This window comes from Stegodyphus dumicola, chromosome 10 (assembly GCF_044657685.1).
Source record: "Stegodyphus dumicola isolate Sdum_Otavi_A_Nest chromosome 10, ASM4465768v1".
In the NCBI taxonomy this organism is placed as follows: Eukaryota; Metazoa; Arthropoda; class Arachnida; order Araneae; family Eresidae; genus Stegodyphus; species Stegodyphus dumicola.
In genome coordinates, this window is record NC_140777.1 from 31,010,850 (window position 1) to 31,030,322 (window position 19,473).

At 33.3% G+C, this 19,473-nt stretch overlaps 1 protein-coding gene across 1 annotated transcript in view; it reads right to left on the reverse strand.

Annotated features, from left to right (window-relative positions):
- LOC118193552 (uncharacterized) overlaps positions 1 to 19,473 on the reverse strand; it is a 141,642-nt gene that overhangs the window by 31,805 nt on the left and 90,364 nt on the right. The window contains exons 11-13 of the mRNA XM_085824845.1: positions 18,817 to 18,924; positions 14,482 to 14,583; positions 5,600 to 5,773 (exon numbers count right to left, since the gene is read on the reverse strand). Of these exons, the coding sequence (XP_085680971.1) occupies positions 5,600 to 5,773; positions 14,482 to 14,583; positions 18,817 to 18,924 (384 nt within the window). The remainder of the gene's footprint in view (positions 1 to 5,599; positions 5,774 to 14,481; positions 14,584 to 18,816; positions 18,925 to 19,473) is intronic.

Sequence of the window (19,473 nt, forward strand, 5' to 3'; positions counted from 1 at the left end):
GAAGTTTTTATTTATCAAAGTATTTTTAAATACGATGAAAATATTAACTAATGTTCATACTAATGTGTGGATAAACTTATTGATGATTAAATATTGGCTCATTCTTCATAAAAAAGTCAACAAATGTGTACAGTAGATTAAATCAATTCAGATCAAATACAATTTAATTTATAAAAATATGTTAAAAATCACTATGGTTGGTGAAATGGAATTTGTATAATTTAAGTTTCTTTAATTCAATAAATTTTATTTATTGCTGAGAAAAGTTCGAAGTAGCCATTCTTATTTCCAGTAAGATTTCATAAAAACAACTACAGTCAAAAGTCGTTAATTCGGACACCCATAATTCGGAATGATCTATAATCCGGACATCAAAACTAAAAACTTTATGCGCATGTGCCATGTTGACACATGCGCAGAGGCATTCACGCGTGCGCGTAAGACCTTTTACGACTGCGCATATGAGTGTGCGCAAGTGCAGAATACGTTTTCGCGTGCGCATTTTATGTATAATGGAAGTATAAGCTAAAATTATCTAATTATCTATTTCAGTTAATGTTGATGATTGCGTTGTTCCTTAATTTTCGAATTGCATCCGGCTTATTATTTTTTGCAGACTGTAAGAGCAATTTTATAAAGGTAAGCTTAAACTTTCGATTATATGAAATAGAATTTCTGATATATATTTGTTAATATGTAAAGGATCTAAAGTGAAAGTATGTTTTGAAATCTGAAATCTGTTTATCAATTTCACGCTGCTCGGCGGCGGGCGCCTAATGAATTGGAAGTTGATTTGTCAGCACTATCCTTATCTTCAGCGCAGATGTTTTTATTTTATTTGGCTTATAATTCCTTACCAAATGTAGTATTTCATCTCGATATGCTCCGTCTTTGATATGATTTAAAACAAGTTCCTCGTCATTATAATTCGCTTCCGATAGCGAAGAAAAGTGACAGAGGTTATTGAAAACAAAAAAATTTCGATTGACAAATTAGTCCGTGTTCTTGACACAGCAATTATAGGACTTGAACGGCGGAACTTTGTAACTGAACAAGAAATTATGTCTGTTTAATAGAATTAAAGAGAAAGTATTATCACATGAAACGAAGCAAAACTTAAACAACTTACACTGAAAGAAATGTTTAATAAAGTAAACAAATAAATATTAAGCTTTTTCTTTTTGCAAATTTTGATACCCTTTAGATCATAATTGTTCTTTATTTCATAAATTACGGTTTCATATTTTTAATTTTAGAATTTCTGCATGCCATCTTACGAGATTTAAACTGATGATCTATAATCCGGAAAAATCGATAATCCGGAATCGCCGAAGTCCCGACGAGTCCGGATTAACGACTTTTGACTGTATACATTTAATCAAAATGCATAGTATCACAGTTTAAATATATGATGGTTTAAAAAACATTATACATAACAGGAGGGAAAAGAAATAAAATAAAGCATAATGTCCTCAAAATTTCAATCTTAGAAACTCTATTTGGGAATCATATTAAAGTAAGTGGCAGATCACTTACAATTTTTCTCACATATGGCAAATATTTGCCTTATATATACTATAATTTATTTATATGAATGAATAAATTTAAAGTAAAAAGCAGTTTAAAACTTAATCTAACTATATGCCATATATTTACATGGTTTGCTTTTTGGGACTTGGTCAGCACACAATATATATATTTTTTTAATCTTTTAAGCTTGCTTATGATTTTTGATGCTATAATTTTGCAATTTTTTGCACTACTTACTACGGTCTGTAGGGGGTTGAACTGATAAAAGTTACAGATTACTTTAATTTTCTCAAATTACCTCAAGTATTAAGCTTTAATTTATGTTTTTATTGATCCAGAAACAGGCTGATGAATTTACTTCTACCTTTTGCACTAACACTCTGATAAAGATGTAGTGAAAGATATAATTTTTTTTTTTTCCTTTTTCATTTTTGATTTATCCCTTTTTTGTGCTTATCATGCAGTTTGCCACTGTGCTTCTGTGTTTTTTTTTTTTTTTTTTAGCATGTTTTGTTCTGATGGATGGATTTAAACACATTATTTCATTTTGCATTACATATAACAAAATGTATGCAATATTTATGCTGATTTTTATACTTCTATTTTTTATACTTTTATACTTCGGTTTTTGATTTACACTCCTTTTCATGATAGAAGAATTTTTTATACTTCTGTTTATGATAATTTATTCAATATTTTATTTCTATGTAAACAAATATAACAGTTATCAAAAATGAAGATGAGATATCTAATTTTCTAGTTCAGTAATTCATGACTATTTTTCTTCACTATTTTGGTTACGTGGAGATTTACTGTATATATGCATACATACAACAAAATCTGAAAGTTTCCAACCTAACACATTTCTACAACAAATAGAGTAAAATTTTAATAGTTAATGTTTCAACATAATTTTGATGCATTTTTCATATTATTTGTTGAATAAATCTATTACAAAATCTTCTACATCTTTTCTTTTCACACCATCATCACTATATCTCTTTTTTTCAGTAGATTCGATTTTAGTTTCAAGAACAGATAATAATCACTTGAAGATAAATAGCTCGGCAGTTAAGGCAATGGTCAGGTTCTTTAAACCCACACCACTGCTTTTGAATTGCTGAAAGAAATCGGGCTACAAATTTCATAGAAACTTTGTGTGAAGGTATTCATACAAAATACATAAAACAGCTGTTTTAGATGGATCTAACTTTGCTGCAATCTCCTTAAACTTTGAATCTCCTATCACTCAATACTTTCTCTAAAGTGTTAGAAATATTTTCTTATATCAGTGCCTCCAATGACATACTTGCTAACCTACGACACTCAAAAATCGGGAGAATTTTCTCAACAACAAAAAGACTTTTTAAATAATAAAATATGTAGAAAGAAAGTATATTTAGAAAATGAATTAACTTGAAATGGTAACTAATTAACATCTGAAAGTTCATTTATTATTCCTTAAATGCAAATAATGCAAAAATACTTACATTAACCCCTTCGAGCCGGGTAGCGAAATCGCGCGCTTATCGCGGAGGCCGGCAGTGTCTTCCGCAAGCGTCTCTCCAGGACCGAGGGCTTTTTTGCTACTAAGCCTAAATCCATGAAATTTCCGAAGTATCAAGCATTGTTTAATAATGCTCTATAGAGTATTTAAATGGCTTATGCTTTATAAATATTTTTATATATATACTTTAACTATCTTATTTCTTGTTTAAATGTATATTTTACACAGTTTATTTTAATTACTCACCATTTTATGACTTTTAACATTATACATCTGAAAACTAAATATATTACTTAAAATTCTCTTTTCGTATGAAAAATTTTAAAACAGGGATCTACACACAGTCCTACGTTACATTCCTTGAACTCATAATAACTCATTTACCGTTTTGGAGGAGGAGGATTTTTCCGGCAATGTGAACAAACGAAGCACCGGCGTTTCATTTTCTTATCAGTCTCTTCTGAACAAAGTTTTGGAAAACGTCTTTCAGTTAATCTTTCAGAATCAATATCAGAATATCAGAATTTCAGAATTTCAGAATCAATATCTGAAATATTTTGCATCATTTCTGCTATTTCATGCTCTGTTAAACATTTTCGACGCTTCGACATTGAAACGGTAAAAACAGAAAGAATTAATGCTAACAAGATTTAATTATTTTCTAAAAACTGAACTGTAAACCGAAATACTCAACGCTTTAGCGCATATAAAACTTCTACTTACAATAAACAACTACCACGTGCGAATAAAGTGCGATTTAAAGAGACGTCATAAATCACGCCATTTGGAAACATTTAGTTCCCCGTTTGTTTATATAATCAAAAACACGTGTATGTGAGTCATGCTTCTCTCATTTCGAGTAGAAGGTCTAAGGTACATGTATGTGAAACCATATGGGCATACAGTGCCATCTTGTGGCAGAAATTATAGTTTGAAAAACGTTCCAAGGTACTGGCACAAATACGTGACATTCGGTAGAAAATGCAACAATGCTCTGGCATGCCTGCGTGTCGGCCAGTAGATAAGTGTGTTTGTTGCTGGCACGTATACGTGACAGTCGGCGCGAAGGGGTTAAAAAAAAACACCTTTATTACTTGTACTTTCTAATAACATAAAAATACTCCAATCAGTTTTCTAATCATCGAATACTTTAACCATATCACTAATCATTGATAGCAAAACATGAATTAATGCAATTTTGCACTGTGGAATTGTGATATGAACATTGAATGATGGCAAACTGGAATGTACAAAAAATCTTTATTAAGGTCCAAAGACAAAAACATAAATATTTGTTCTTCACAAGATAAACTTTTGCAATAAACAGAAAATGTGTTCCTCGCCAAACTTTTTTTTTTTTTTTTTTTACTTTTTGAGAGCTTTACACTTATATTTTGTGATATTATTTTGAGAATTGCCAATTAAATTGTTCACATGTGCAGAAATTACTTCATTTTTCTCACATCTGTTTTTAACAATGGAAGCAACAACTACATCTCTATTTACTTAAGGTATTAACACAGCCTTTTACCTAGTAGCACACAAGATGATTGTAAATGATTATCAGAGTTTCATAGTTTCATAGTTTAATGAAAACAGAAAATATATTACATGTTTACTTCCATAGATCAAAAAATTCGTGGAATTTACTTTCACTGCAATTAATGTCCAGTACTTTCGGATTTGGTTGCTAGCAGGCTTCTGTAAGGTGGCAGGATTTTGCAAAACGGTAAACAGAAGGAATACTGTGTATTCAAATTCTGCAAAACTCACTCAGTTACCACTGTCTAAAAACACTTGCAGACTAAATTCAATAATGATCGACTTTCAGATAATTCTATTTACAGTTTCAAAACATTTGTGCCTTTGTAAAAGAAGCAGTCACGGCTCCATGACAGAAAAATAAACTGAGTGACAGAAAGTAAGCAGTTTTAATAACCTAATGAGAAGAGGAAGTAAGGAGCTTTTGATGACAAAATCAAGAGAAGCATTTTATGGAAGTGATTAAAAATGCATTCATATCACTTCACAATGTTTCAGGCATCAATATCAGTTAGAGGAGAGCTTTGTAGTGAATTCGTAAGTCCCGTTGGAAAATGATTTTCATGTAACACTTTTATTTCTTGATGAAACCACCTTATAATAAAATGCGAAAATTATTAAGAAAACTTGCACAAAGTGTGATACTTTCAAAGCTGAAAGCATCACCCATGCATTGCAAAGAGTCTTGGATAAAGTAGATTACTGCAGTGATTTCTGTAGAGTGACTAAAGATACTCATACTAAAAAAATAATAATTTGTAAATAGTTATTAAGAAACTTGAAGAGTTTGCTTATTTCATATGCCTCATCCATTTGTGATAAATATTGCAAATCATTTACAATCAGCTAGTACTTTTTAGGAAGTATACAAATCTCACATGAGAGTCAGAAAACAAAACGTAAAGCTGAGTTAAAAGCATACAAGAAAAATAAATAAATAAAAAGAAAAAAATACAGAACATTCTGTATCAGACAAGTATCTGCTATGCAGAATTAAAAAAAAAAAATCTTTATAGCTACCTCTTTTCAGTAGGGAATCTATTTCATGAACACTTTTAGATCCAAATGGTAAAATAACATGAAACTGTGATGGACTAACAACACTAGAAACCTCCACAAAAAGATAGCAGACATTTTCAGGGATCAGAGGCATAGTATCCAAGGAATAAACTTCTTCTAAATCTCTTGTAATTCCTAAAATATATGCAAAACTAATTAATATTTTTATATAAAAAAATCTGCATTTTTTGTTTCTATTAGGAAATCAAAATCTGCACATTATCTTCACGTAATAACTGCCAATTTGAAAAACAGTATGCACTAATAAAATCTAACTGCAGGAACTTAAGCAAACTATATAACATGATTTACACACAGAGGGGGGGAGGATTAAGATTTCATAAAAACACAAAATAGAAGTATTTCACAACTGCATAAAAATGTGAAACTGTTTGACAAATGAACTACTGACATTCTAGCATTAAATTTAATTACTTTGTACTTTTTGTCACTCTTGAAAAACAAAAAAACAAAAATTATTTTGTTGGTTAGTTCATTAATTTATTAGGACAAAGTACATAGTGTTTACATGCCTAAGGTAGGAATGCCTATATGAATAGCCTTCAAATGAAATCTAGTTCATATTTAGTTTACACATGAATTTTAATTAGAGCTATTTATCATTATTTTGAGTTCTGAAATAGCAACAGACTTGTTAACTAATAACAACAAACCATTTATTTCTTGATGCTAATATTAAGAGATGAAAATACTTCAAATTATTCTAGCAAAAATAAATTCAATGCACATTTGCACTTCAAATAAACAAAATAAAATTTTAAACAAATTTTGATTAACTTTAATAAAAAGTAGAATTTGAAAATTGTAAAAAACACATTTAGCAGCAGACTAATATTATATGAGCATAGGTGTATTTCATATACCCTGCAGAAAAAATGGCAGAATATAAGCTATAAGAAAAATAAAAGATAAATATTTCCCCATTTTAATTAAATTGAAAATCTAAATAAAAGACACAGTTCTCCGTAATGGCAAATGCAAATGGACTGGATTTTGAAGTGCTATTTAGCCACTTCAGTCACAGCAGATGCAGCGGATATCCTTCAAATACGAGGGCAATCCCCCCAAAAAAGGTCTCCTAGATTTTTAGATATACAAAGAACCGTTTATTTTCTATAATTGCTACATCACTTTAAAATTGCAGAATGCTTTATTTTTCAACATAATCACCATTTTGGTCGATGCATTTTTGTAGACGCTGTGGCAGTTTTACAATGCCCATGTCATACCAGCTTGCCGCCATGCCCTTCAGGAAGCGTTGAGGAGCTTCAGGAGCATCCAGATGATCCTCCGATCTTTACGCATTTTACGAACTCAACAATCGCAAAAGTCTAACGAATACGAACTCAACAATCGCGAAAGTTGAGTTCCTCAACTTTTGACTTGTTGGCAATTGACGGCCTCCCGCTCCTTTCTTCGTCATGAATTTCAGTACGACCGACCGGCTGTAAACTCTCTACACCACTTGCGAACGTTTTTGACATCCATGCACGACTGTCCATACACTTCTGTCAATAGGCGGTGAATTTCAACCGGTTTAATGGTTTTTGCATTCAAAAATTGAATAACTGCGCGCACTTCGCACTTGGTGGTAAATTTATCGGGAGCTCCATTTCGAATGGCTGCCAAGCCAAGACTGAGCATCCGAGCGAAGCACCTGCGTGCTTATGTGGTAGCGGAGAAGGCACCACTCACAACAGTGTTGCCAACAACAGTATTAAAACTTTCTCTACGTCCCCAAAAAATAGAAGACCTTTTTTTTTGGGGATTGCCCTCGTATTTCCCAAAAACTACAGTCTATGGTAAGGTGTGGTAACATGCTTAGGTACACCCTTCAATGATCTATCTGGTTCATTGGAGCTGCACTTTGGAGAGAAGTGTTTAAAAGAATATAGCAGGCTTTAAAATCTTGATCTTATCAAATGAAGCCCATGGATGTTCAAATGCTGTCTCATCTCATTTCTTTTAACTGACCAACAGAAACAATGGAAATACTTCTCCTTCTGTACTTCATCGATTGCATCTGGGATAATGAGATAGAAAAAATGCTATGAATAGCAGATCTCAACAATCTAAAAGGTGCTTTAGTATATGACATGAAATTTGAGGCAGCCCAGCAAGCTACCCCAGCAGACCCAATCAGAGCTGCTCATATCCAGGAACCAGAGGAGCAAATGACTGCTTGTCTAGTAGATTTAACCAAACAAGTCAAAGCCTTGACATGAAATAGGAGTGGTAACAAATCACCCTTAAGTGCTGGAACTGTGGTGGTGAAGGCCAGATTAGAAGGAACTGAAGAACATGTTACCATTATTCGGAAAGATTAAGCTCAACAGTTGGAAGGTAAACTTATCTGGACACCACCCTGCATTACCCTCCAGACTATATCCAGTGATAAAATCAAAACTTGATGGAAAGTTAAACATTAACATGACATTTGTGAGCATTGCCTACTATTACATGGCATATGTAACAGATATTCTGAAGAAATATAATTCTTCCTTGAACTAGGAATAACGAAACTGTATTCTGCCTATGAGGCCATAACCTGGTTTGGAATTAAAGATGAAGGAGTTAAATCTGTCCACCATATCATAGCTCAAGACGATATCACAGTACCAGCAAGAACAGAATTCATACTTCCTGGATTCATAGCTGAAAATAGAAATTTCTGGTATGGCATCATGAAATATTCCAAGAGTTGTAACAACTCAAAACGAGCACTAGTAGCCTCGGTACTCGTCGACCTATCGAGGACCATTATCTTGGTGAGATTGCCAATGTCAGTGGTAAAGTCAAAATCATTAGGAAAGGCAAAGTAGCTGCAGCATGTACTTCAGTGACATGTGTCCACCAAAATATGTGTCTTCAGAGACTCTAATATCGGAGTTATTGCATAATGCTCAACTAAACAATGAAGAGAGAAGAGCTGCCGACTATGTAATTCAAGAATTTCACGATGCTTCTCCTATTCTTCTTATGACATAAGTCAAGCCAGTTTCACACAACACAGATTTAATACAGTGGATCATCCATCAATCAAGTAACATCCAAGACATCTACCAGTTGCTAAACAGGAAGAAGTAAGAAAACTTCTAAAGGATATGCAAGAAAGTGGCATTGTTGAGCCTTCAGCAAGGATGATTCAACTAGATTTTGTGTTGACTATCACCGGTTGAATGACATTACGAAGAAAGACAGATATCCTCTTCATAGAATTGACGACATTTTTTTTGGCCACTCTTTCTGAAAGCAAGTAGTTTTTAACACTTGATTTAAAAAGTAGATATTGACAGGTAGAGATACATCCTGAAGACCAAGAAAAGATGGCATTTATTACAGGACAAGGACTTTGGCAGTTTAAGGTGATACTGTTTGGATTATGTAATGCACCAATATTTGAATGCCTCGTGCAGACCATGTTGAGAGGTCTTTCCTACGAAGCCTGTCTGATATACCTTGATGACATCATCATCACCGGGAAGAGCTATGAAGAACATTTAGAAAATAATACAAAGGTGCCTCAGCAATTGAAAGAAGCCAATCTAAAATTAAGCCCCAGCAAATCTCAACTGTTCAGACAGGAAGGGACTTAACACAGACCTGTCATCCATGTGGAAGTCATGTGTACAGATCTAAAGAAAGTGTCAGCAGTCAAAGACTAGAGATGCTCCGAAAATGTTCATCAGCTGAGAAATTCCTTGGGGCTCCATACCTACTACAGGAGACTTCTAAAGAACTTTTCTTACATCACAAGACCCCTTAACAAGCTGACAGAGAGCAAGCGAAAGTTTTTATGGACAAAAGGAACCGTTATTGGAAGTGATCATCATGTGGAAATTCCACAACCTGCACAGAAAGCTGCCAATAATGTTCCTGGGTCAAAGCGAAATATAAGCAGCTTAATCTTGTCGTATGTCAAGTTAAGAATTCAACCTCGTCTGACCCAGGCCCATGGAGTGATGAAGAAATCAGGAAAGAACAGTTGGCGGATGGCAAGATTGAACCCATAACTAATTTAATGGAACTTTAAATGGAAAAACAAACTGGTAGGACATTTCGATCTACAAACCTACAACAAAACAATACTGGGCTTCCTGGAATTCACTCCATATTCGAAACACCGTATTGTACTGAAAGTTCGTATTCGATAATGGGAAAGCTTTACAGTGGCAGCTCATGCTTCCAAGATAATGGACGTTCTTAAAGAACTACACAGCAGCCCTATAGGAGGCCACTTCTGAATAACGAAGTCACTGCACAGAGTTCGAGAGTGCTTCTATTGCAATAATGCAATGGTTGACATGCAAAAGCAGTGCCAATCTTTCAAAGTTGAGTGGGTTAGAAAGAACAAAAGAAATGCAGCCGAGGGAAGATGCAGTGTTACAGTGTAGGAGTACTTTTTGAACGCATTTCCTTTGACATCCAGGGACTTCTACCTCAAACTACTGGTAGCAATAAATACATTCTCTGTTGTCATAGATTACTTCACAAAGTGTCCTGAAGCATATTCTATACCTATCAAGCGGCTGTTATGGTAGCAGATGTAATGATACAACACTGGATTTCCAGGTTCAGAGTGCCTCTTCAGTTACATTTCGATCAGGAAAGGAATTTTACCTCATCAGTAATTAATGAAGTCTGTAAGCTACTTGGCATCGACAAAACCAAAATACCACCTTTGCATCCCTAGTCAGACGACATGATAGAAAGGTTTAATTGAGCCATCTTTAATAAACTTTCGCTGGTGGTTTCCAGAAACCAACAGGGCTGAGACAAAAAGTTATCTCTGTTTTTACTGGCCAATCACAGTGTTGTTATCGAGACTACTGTCTATTACCCATTCAAGATGCTCTTCAGTCATGACCTTTACCTGCCTAGTGATCTCTTATTTGGTCGCCCTCCAGATGCACCTTCAATGCTAGAGGAGTACATCCAAGATCTCCAGGCATGGTTTGAAGTGATACACAATTCTGCATGAAAGTGAGTCGATTTGGCAATGTAGAAGATGAAGATCCGATACATCACAAAAGCTACAGAATATCTATTCAATAAAGGTGAAAGTGTGGTTATGGAATCCCGTTTGATGGAAAGGACTTTCTTCTCAACTACAGACACCTTGAAATGATCCTTACACAGTCCTAAATAGGCTGAACAATGTCATAGTTTTAATTCACAAGTCATCTAATTCTAAACCTAAAGTCATTCGTTATGACAGGTTAGCCCCTTACTATGACCATAATACATAGTCTCTCAAAATGCATATAATGCGAATAGTATACTAAGACCATGATCCTATCTGTTTCTAAATTTGTAAATTTATGGATTTACATTATCCGGCCAAATGTTATTGGACAGCTCCCCTAAAGAAATACATCTGTCAGGTGATGTAATTTGATGTGTAACTGAAAGCTATAAAAGTGTTAGCAGTGGTTTGTCAGGTCACTAAGCATATGTGAGACAATGTGTTAAGTCAAAGGAGTTTAGGAGTTTAGTGATGGCGGCAATATAGAGGACGCATCTGGGTTTGGCGGATGACCAGTGAGTGCTTCTATGACTGCATTGTGCAGACTGTAAAGTTTGGTGATGTGGTGTTTTTCATGGTTTCACATCACAGTGCAGTTAGAAACATGAATTCTCAGATGTATGAGGATATTCTGGACAATGCTGCTGTCTCAACTCTACAGCATTATTTCAGAGAAGGCCCATTTCTTTTCCAGCAGGATAACTGTTCCATTCACACATTAAGACTTGTGCAGTCATCATTTGATAAAACGGGTGTTCAAAAACAGGACTGGCCTTCTGACAGCCCTGATCTAAATACCATAGAAGAAAACCTTTGGGTTGAAATAGAATGCAGATTACGTAGCTAACCAAATCAACCATCCTCACTACCAGTTCTCACTTCACTTGTGATGGATGCTTGGAAGTCAATTCCAATGGCCATTTATCAAAAACTGAGTGAAAGTCTCCCCAGACATGTGCAGGCTGTCACGGAAGCAAAATGGGGACTAACATCATATTAATACAATGTACGTCCAGAAAGTAAGTTCCGTTTGGTAATAAAAGTAAATTGTGTACAGCTACAGAAAAGTTATTTATTGCACAAAATTCAACAATTTTTCCACATAACTGCCGAAATATTGCAGGCATTTGTCATAGCGTGGCACAAGTTTTTGTATACCTTCTTAATAGAAATTTGCCGCCTGTGTCTTCAACCAGTTGGAAACAGTTTCTTTCAGCTCGTCGTCATTGTTGAAGTGTTGACTGCCAAGAAAAGACTTAAGATGTAAGAACAGATAAAAGTCACTAGGAGCGAGGTCAGGGCTGTACGGAGGATGGTCAAACACGTCCCAGCCAAATCCTTGTAGGAGGTTTTTCGTCACATTTGCAGTGTGTGGTCATGCGTTGTCGTGAAGAAAAACAACACCTTTTGACAGCAATCCTCGGCACTTATTCTGTATTGCGCTGCGCAATTTCCGAAGTGTCTCGCAATAAGCATCTGCTCCGATTGTTTGACCACGCGGTAAGAAATCAATGAGTAAGATGCCTTTTCAGTCCCAGAACACTGTGCATATCATTTTTCGAGGTGTCAAGATTTGCTTCAGCTTAACCTTTGCTGGGGATGAAGTGTGCCTCCATTCCATTGATTGCCGCTTACTTTCAGGGGTGTCGTAAGAAACCCAAGTTTCATCTCCTGTGACTATCTGTGTCAGAAATTCTTCGCCGCTTTCAGCATAACGGGTCAAAAACTGAAGTGCACTATCCATCCGTTTTGTTTTGTGTTGCTCAGTAAGAATCTTTGGTACCCAACGTGAGCAAAGTTTATGAAATTTCAGTTTTTCGGTAACAATTTCATGCATTAGTGATCGTGAAATTTGGAGAAAATTCCATAGCGAGAGCACCAATTGTAAACCTTCGGTTTTCATGGATCTTGTCATCAATCGCGTGAACCAGTTCTTCTGTAACCAAAGATGGATGCCCACTTCGTTCTTCATTGTGCACATCACTACGTCCGTCATTGAACTTTCGGACCCATCTTCTAACCATTGAATCACTCATCGCTTTTGGTCCGTAAACATCGCAAATTTGCCGATAAATTTCACTTTCCTCGCATTCAGAAAACGAATCACAGATCTGATGTCACAAGCAGCTGGATTTTCAATCAACACCGACATTGTAAACAAGCACAACAAAGCGTACGTGACTGACAGCGATCTCCAAATGGTGCGCGTTTCTTCTCCTGGATACAGAGCGTATACTGCGCATGTGCGGAACTGCGATCGCGGAGCTGCAGCGGAGATAAATTGAAACGGAACTTACTTTCTGGACGTGCCTCGTATACGCCTCAGGACTCTCCAAGTCTATACCACTGAGTGTCTGTAGTCTATTTATTGATTTGTTTTATGTTGGGCGCGGTAGTGTATTTATTGATTTGTTTTATGCTATTTACTGAAATTGTTTTAGTATTGCAATAATTTTCCTTAGCTGTAAATATGGCTTTCTGTCCATGGACCAGATAATATGTTTCGGGGGGGGGGGGAGAAGGAGAGAGAGAGAGACATGAGGAATATTCATTTATCAAGTTGACTGACTGATGATATTTAAAGACTGAAAGCATTTTCAGTTGCTCTGGATAACAGCACCTTTTGCCTCCTAGCACAACTAACAATGGCGGATTCCAGCACCACAGAGGAATTGTTGGCACTTCAGCCAATAAAAGGAATAACTACCAGTGAAGACATATTTGAAGCAGTCAATACAGTTTCCTATAGAGTTGGGTGTGTGTTTATTGTTTTGTTCCTTGTCAAGGACTGCATGACACGGTGATTACCCAGGTGATGCAGTCCTTGAAAAAGGGGCAATGTTATGAATTTTGTACATATATAAATAGTTTTAGTGAAATTATTGTATTTTTTGTATAATGTAATATAAAAATTTAAAGCAACGATGCTTTGTAAGGGCAAGACTTTTTAACAGTGAGAAAATGGCTATCTCACTAGGTCAGCGAGATGTCAACAAGCTGACGATGCTTTTACCAACTAATTTTTTTTGCCAAATTTGTGAGAAATCTCCAAAAGACACTACTCCTAGCGGCAATCTGGTGACATTTTGGTCCAGCCCCTGTATATCTGTAATTAATCTATATATATATATATATAGCTTTACTATATCTTGCCCGCATATGCCTTCCAGTAATTCCAAGAAGTAGTAGTAATTTCTGGGGAGTCAGGGGAAAAAAAACCAGAGAGAGTATCTACTTTCAGTTGTTAGCTCAGAGTTGAGTATGAAGTACTGAGACATCTCTATGTTAGCTTTGCCTATTAGATGCAATTTTCACTGAGCTATGTTTAATGTTCCTAGCAGTTTGAAATGTAATTATCAATTGTACTTTGTGGTACTGTGAAGAACTGTGCGAGTACTTTTGTGGAAAGTTCCAGAACTGTGAAGTGTTTCTTTTGGTAAAATAAATTTTATCAAGCTATCATCAATTCTGTATGTATTTAATCTATTATGAACCTTTATTCATGCTACAATACTTTATTTATACAATTACTAAATCCATGAATAAACTATGATTATCACCAGAAAAATTCTAATCCTCCTAATGAATTATATAATAATTCACATGATAGACAAAACCCAATGGCAATTCACATATGAATAAAATTTTGAAATATAGTTTATGAATTTATTTAAAGAAAAAATGCTTTATTTTAGATGAATGCTGCCTTCTACAAGTAACAAGAAGAAAATAAAAGCATCAAATGCATCTTATCTAATAATACAAGTAATTACTAGCTAATAAGAAAGCAACTTACCAGTCTCTGCCACTGGGACATGTAAATATGGGCAGTTATTACCTCGTGGACAATGTCCTCGTAAAGAAAAATATTTGCATGTATAGCTGTCATCATTAAATTCTAAAATAATTAAAGAAACTTATTTTTACTGCATATAGTATCTACATAAAAATTAATGTACAAACTTAGTTAACATTGCTACAAAACAAAAAATAATAAAGATTAAACAAAAAATAATAAGAGCTGATTAACATTACTACAAAACAAAAAATAATAAAATAGACTGATTTTACATATCACAATAAAAGATTAAGAAGAATCTTGACCTATGAAGTACTCAAATGGATGGGGTGGGGAGGAGAGAGAGATGAAAATTTATATTCTGAACTACACAGAGCTGATTAACATTGCTACAAAACAAAAAATAATAAAATAGACTGATTTTACATATCACATTTGAAAATATAAAAATGTACATGCTGTTTATTTATAATGCTTTTCACATTTTTTCATGAGATTTACAAAAAAAAAAAAAAAAAAAAAAAAAAAAAAAAAAAAAAAAAGATTCCTATAGATATTTGGAAATAGATTCTTTCATATTCATAAAAGTGAAATATTGATAGTAATACACTTTGCAGTTTGGAATAGGTTCTGAAAAACACTAAAGCCCTTCCCAAGTCCCATGACTGAACACAATATCTGATTTATTATTCCACAGATAACTTTTGAAAGCCAATGTTTTTCAGTTTATTCTTGGCCAATTGAAAATCATAGTTTATCCCTGAAAAGTTGAAAAAAAATTGTATACTGGAAATAAATAGCATTAAAAACTAAAGAAACATATTATAAAATACTATGACATTCTCTGCTATCACTGTCATTATACTGTGCAATATTTTTTTTTTTTTTTTTTCCTGTATTTCTGCACATCAAAAACATTTTTAGTTCAAAAAATTTTGTTTTGCAATTTTGCGTCAAATCACTCTGAATGTCCCTTTCACTTTTCAAACTATTGCCACCAAATATTATCGCCATGTATTATATTTTAGGAAATTAAATAATGAAGAATCTGCATAAATGTATGTACATTTCTTGCACTGTGATAAAACACGGGTACCTAGAGCCATCAAATTTTGAATGACGTAATGCTACTGCGAATATGGGCATCTGGAAGCCCAAATTTAAAATTTGTTTTATAACTGCCTTCAGATTTTGTAAAATTTTAATGAATTTTTGACTAACAAACTCAAGGATTTCAAAGTGAGCAATGGCAACTTTGTACAGAAAAATATTTTTATCTCCAGCACACAAGACTGTGTATTGGAAATAAATTCTAAAGATATGCTCTTTTTAAATTATTTTGCGATATTGCTGTTTATCTGAATTTCATGGTTTAAGTGCAAAGAACATGATATTTAATAAATAAAGGTAACACACAAAACGTTAAAAAAAAGTGTCCCTTTGGACATAATTTAAAATCTGAAACATTCTAGATTTTGTCTTTTTTATGTTGTTGTTTGTAACAGTAATTTTTCAACTGTTTGCAATAGACTTTTTTTGTGGGGAGGAGAGACAAGTTCTGTACTTTCTAGATAGTTACAAGGCCTGAGTACAAAAGTGTGACATCACAGAGGCCAGTTGCTCGTGATTCCACTCATTCTTCCCTATTTTGCTTGTTAATTTACTTAGCTCTTGCATTTTTCCTGTTTGCTTCCCTTAATATTTATGATTTAGAAAAAATTCACACAGTAAAATTTTAAACTTAAATCTTGAATATTATTCCAGGCAGACTCAAAGATTTCTTTGTTTTCAATTGCATTGTAAAGGTTAAGAAATGAAAATTGACAAATAAATTTGATTTTTAATTTTCTCTCTTTACTGCTTTTTATTACTAGATGATTAATAAAATCTGATCTTTAATTTTTTGCTAGAATACAACTGAAAGAATTTATATTAGATTTTCTTAGTCTGTTGACTAAACGGATGACATTTTTTTTTTTTTGGATAAAGTATAACGTTATGAAATACATGTCCACAATTTCAGATTTCATAATGATATAAAATTCAAAACAAAGTTTATTCAAATTAAATTTTAAATTGATATTAATTTGTGCAATTTATTATTAAATGAAACTAAAATTGATTTTTATTATTTTGCCATTGTTCTCTTTTAACCTTTTTTATTTCAAACTTGATATTCTAATTTAAAAGGCAGTGCTTGCTTTTGGGGAAAAAAAAAAAAAAAAAGTCATCTTTTCCAGTGCTTAAAAATTGATACACTGTTACACTTTATAAAAATAATGAACAGTAGTTTATTATCAAAGGTAAGTAATTTTTTGTATTAAATTAAATAAGTAATTAAATATTAATGAACTAAATATAAATGCATGTCATAAACTACTGTAAACAGTCGCCCAGACGGTATAGTGGTTATGGTTAGGGAAGCCTACTTCGGTAACAAAGGGCCCGGAGAAGACACGGACGTTTCTAAATGTATAGTGTTGGTGCGGCATCGCAGTACTCAAAATATGTGGTGAACCGAAAGTCCTCTTGTGTGGATTAGTGGGAGAGGAGAGGAGTGGGGGACCTCTGAATCACCCCTGGGATACTCTCCCTCAAAATTGGGGGTGGAAAAATAGAAGTCCAACCTCTCTTTGGAGTAGGCTCTGGCAACTATCGTTCCATGTAATATGGACACGACAACAAACTGTAAACAATTTTTGTCAGTAATAACCAAAAGAAAAATTAATTACATTTTTTTAAATAATCATTAGGTCAAGTAAAAAATTATCAGAAGTTAAGAAAAGGAAATAAAAATTTGCACAAATAAAGAGGCTATACATGAAAGGAAATGAAACTTTTATTCAACAAATGCATGAAAAGAAATTAAACTTTATGTCCATTCCAATAATGTATTTTAATCGAGTCATCAAAATATATATAAATGAACAATGTCCTTTCCGGCATATATTGTCATCAAATATGTTGTAGTTGATCAAATATGTTGTTGATAGTTTCATTAAATCCTAGAAAGATTCCTTAAAACATAATCAGTTAAAAATCCACATTTAGAATAAACCTTTTAATATACTTACTGTTCAGGCCTCTTTGCATTTACTAAATTAAAAAAATTTAGTGTTTGATTTTAAGTTTTTGCAATAAAATCCTTTTCCCTATTTTGCCAAAAGTATATGAATGAAGGATACTTTGGAAGATATGAATGAAATGGATGATATTTTGGATGATATGATGGGATACATTAGATTATTTGAATGAAAGATACATAAGAAAAATTAAATGCTGTTCAAGGAATTTACTGTTATTTCATCCTAGTTTTTTGTAGTATCATGTCTGAATATCAGTAATTTTCTCATTTTCTGTTTATTTGCTCATTAATTTTTGTGGCATATTTGTCATCATTTACGACTATTTAAATTACATACATAGTTATCCTTAATTTATTATTATTTAGCATTTATTTTTATATTTTATTTTAATAACTCACACTTGAGAAACAAGTGTCTGGGGATTTCTGAAAAAGAAAAAATTTACACACAGTATTTTATTTTTATTTGCTCTTAATTTCTGAACAACTTTCCATACATAAAAAATTTTAATTTAAAATTAGACTCTGAATGCTAAACAGAATCTGAATTTAGAGAGCGAAAGTATGGTAAAAATGTGAAAATTACATATTAATTGCTGAATTACTGTGGAAGAAGCATACTACTGCTTCGCATCGGTCTTCTGTTCGTGGTGTTACTAACCAGTCAGCTGCTCATGCTCAGGCCTTATTCTTCAAGATGGTGTTGACAAGGTGCAGATAATGTGAAATCTGTTAATTAGGATCTGAATGTGCTTTCAGCTGATTTATATCATTATTTCAGCTGATTTTCACCGTATATGTCAGATAAATATATACAGCTGAATTCCATTCACCGTATGTTTCTGCCAAAAACACTAGTCAGCCAATAACTGATTATAAACACACGATCATAGCCCTAAAATAATTAAATACCTTATCAATAACAGAAAAGGAAGACTCTTTATCAAGTGACAAAACTCTTAAATACGAGATTATTGCAAGAAAAATATTAAGGGTGCAAAGAATAGTATGGATTCTATTCTTTTTTAAGCATTTTAGGAAGAATAATTGAAGAGTGTTCTGTCTAATATTAAATATTTCACTAAATTCAAGTAAAGATATTGGAAATATAAATTCTTTTCTTTCCTTTGAGGATGGGGAGAAAGGTAGTTATAATGGAATTAAATCCATATAGTATATTAGAATAGAATTTATAATTTTATTATTAAATTTAGAAAAATGGTAAATAAAATAGCAATATAATTTACTTTGTCCTGATATAGCTACTTCCAGATCATCCATATCGACACCATAACTATTTTCTATGTCATTATATTCTTCAGACAAAGGATCCCAAGAATCCAGATCATTTATTCCTAGAAGAATAAATAAATAAATAAAATCATTAATCAGTAAAAAAACACTTATATCAGATGTTATTTAATACAAACACACACATAGAATTATAAATATGAAATATTTTAGATGAAAAGTTGGGTGGCATAGTAAATTCGTAAAGAAGCTCACAGCCATGACCGATTTAAATATTCCTTTTTATTTATTTATTTTTTGACAAACATTTTCATAAGCTAAGACAAATTGCCACAGTAAGCACTTGTTCTTGTAAAAACTACTCTAGCATTGATAGAATTTTAAATACAATTGAAGTAGTAAGCATTAACAAGTTTGCAGGACAGAAGTAAGCAGGGTTGCCACTCAAACAGGAGAATGAAATTCCCTGACTTTTCCAGGTTTTCCAGGTGCGTTTCAAGAAAATTCCAGTCTATCCGCGTAATGTACGTTGGCTACGCTAAGAGGTAAATTATGGTATTACTTGTATTGTGTAGCAAATTCACTTAATTATTCAATAAATCCCAGAGGACATTTATTCTTAATTATTCTTGGTATACTTTGTTTGATAATTT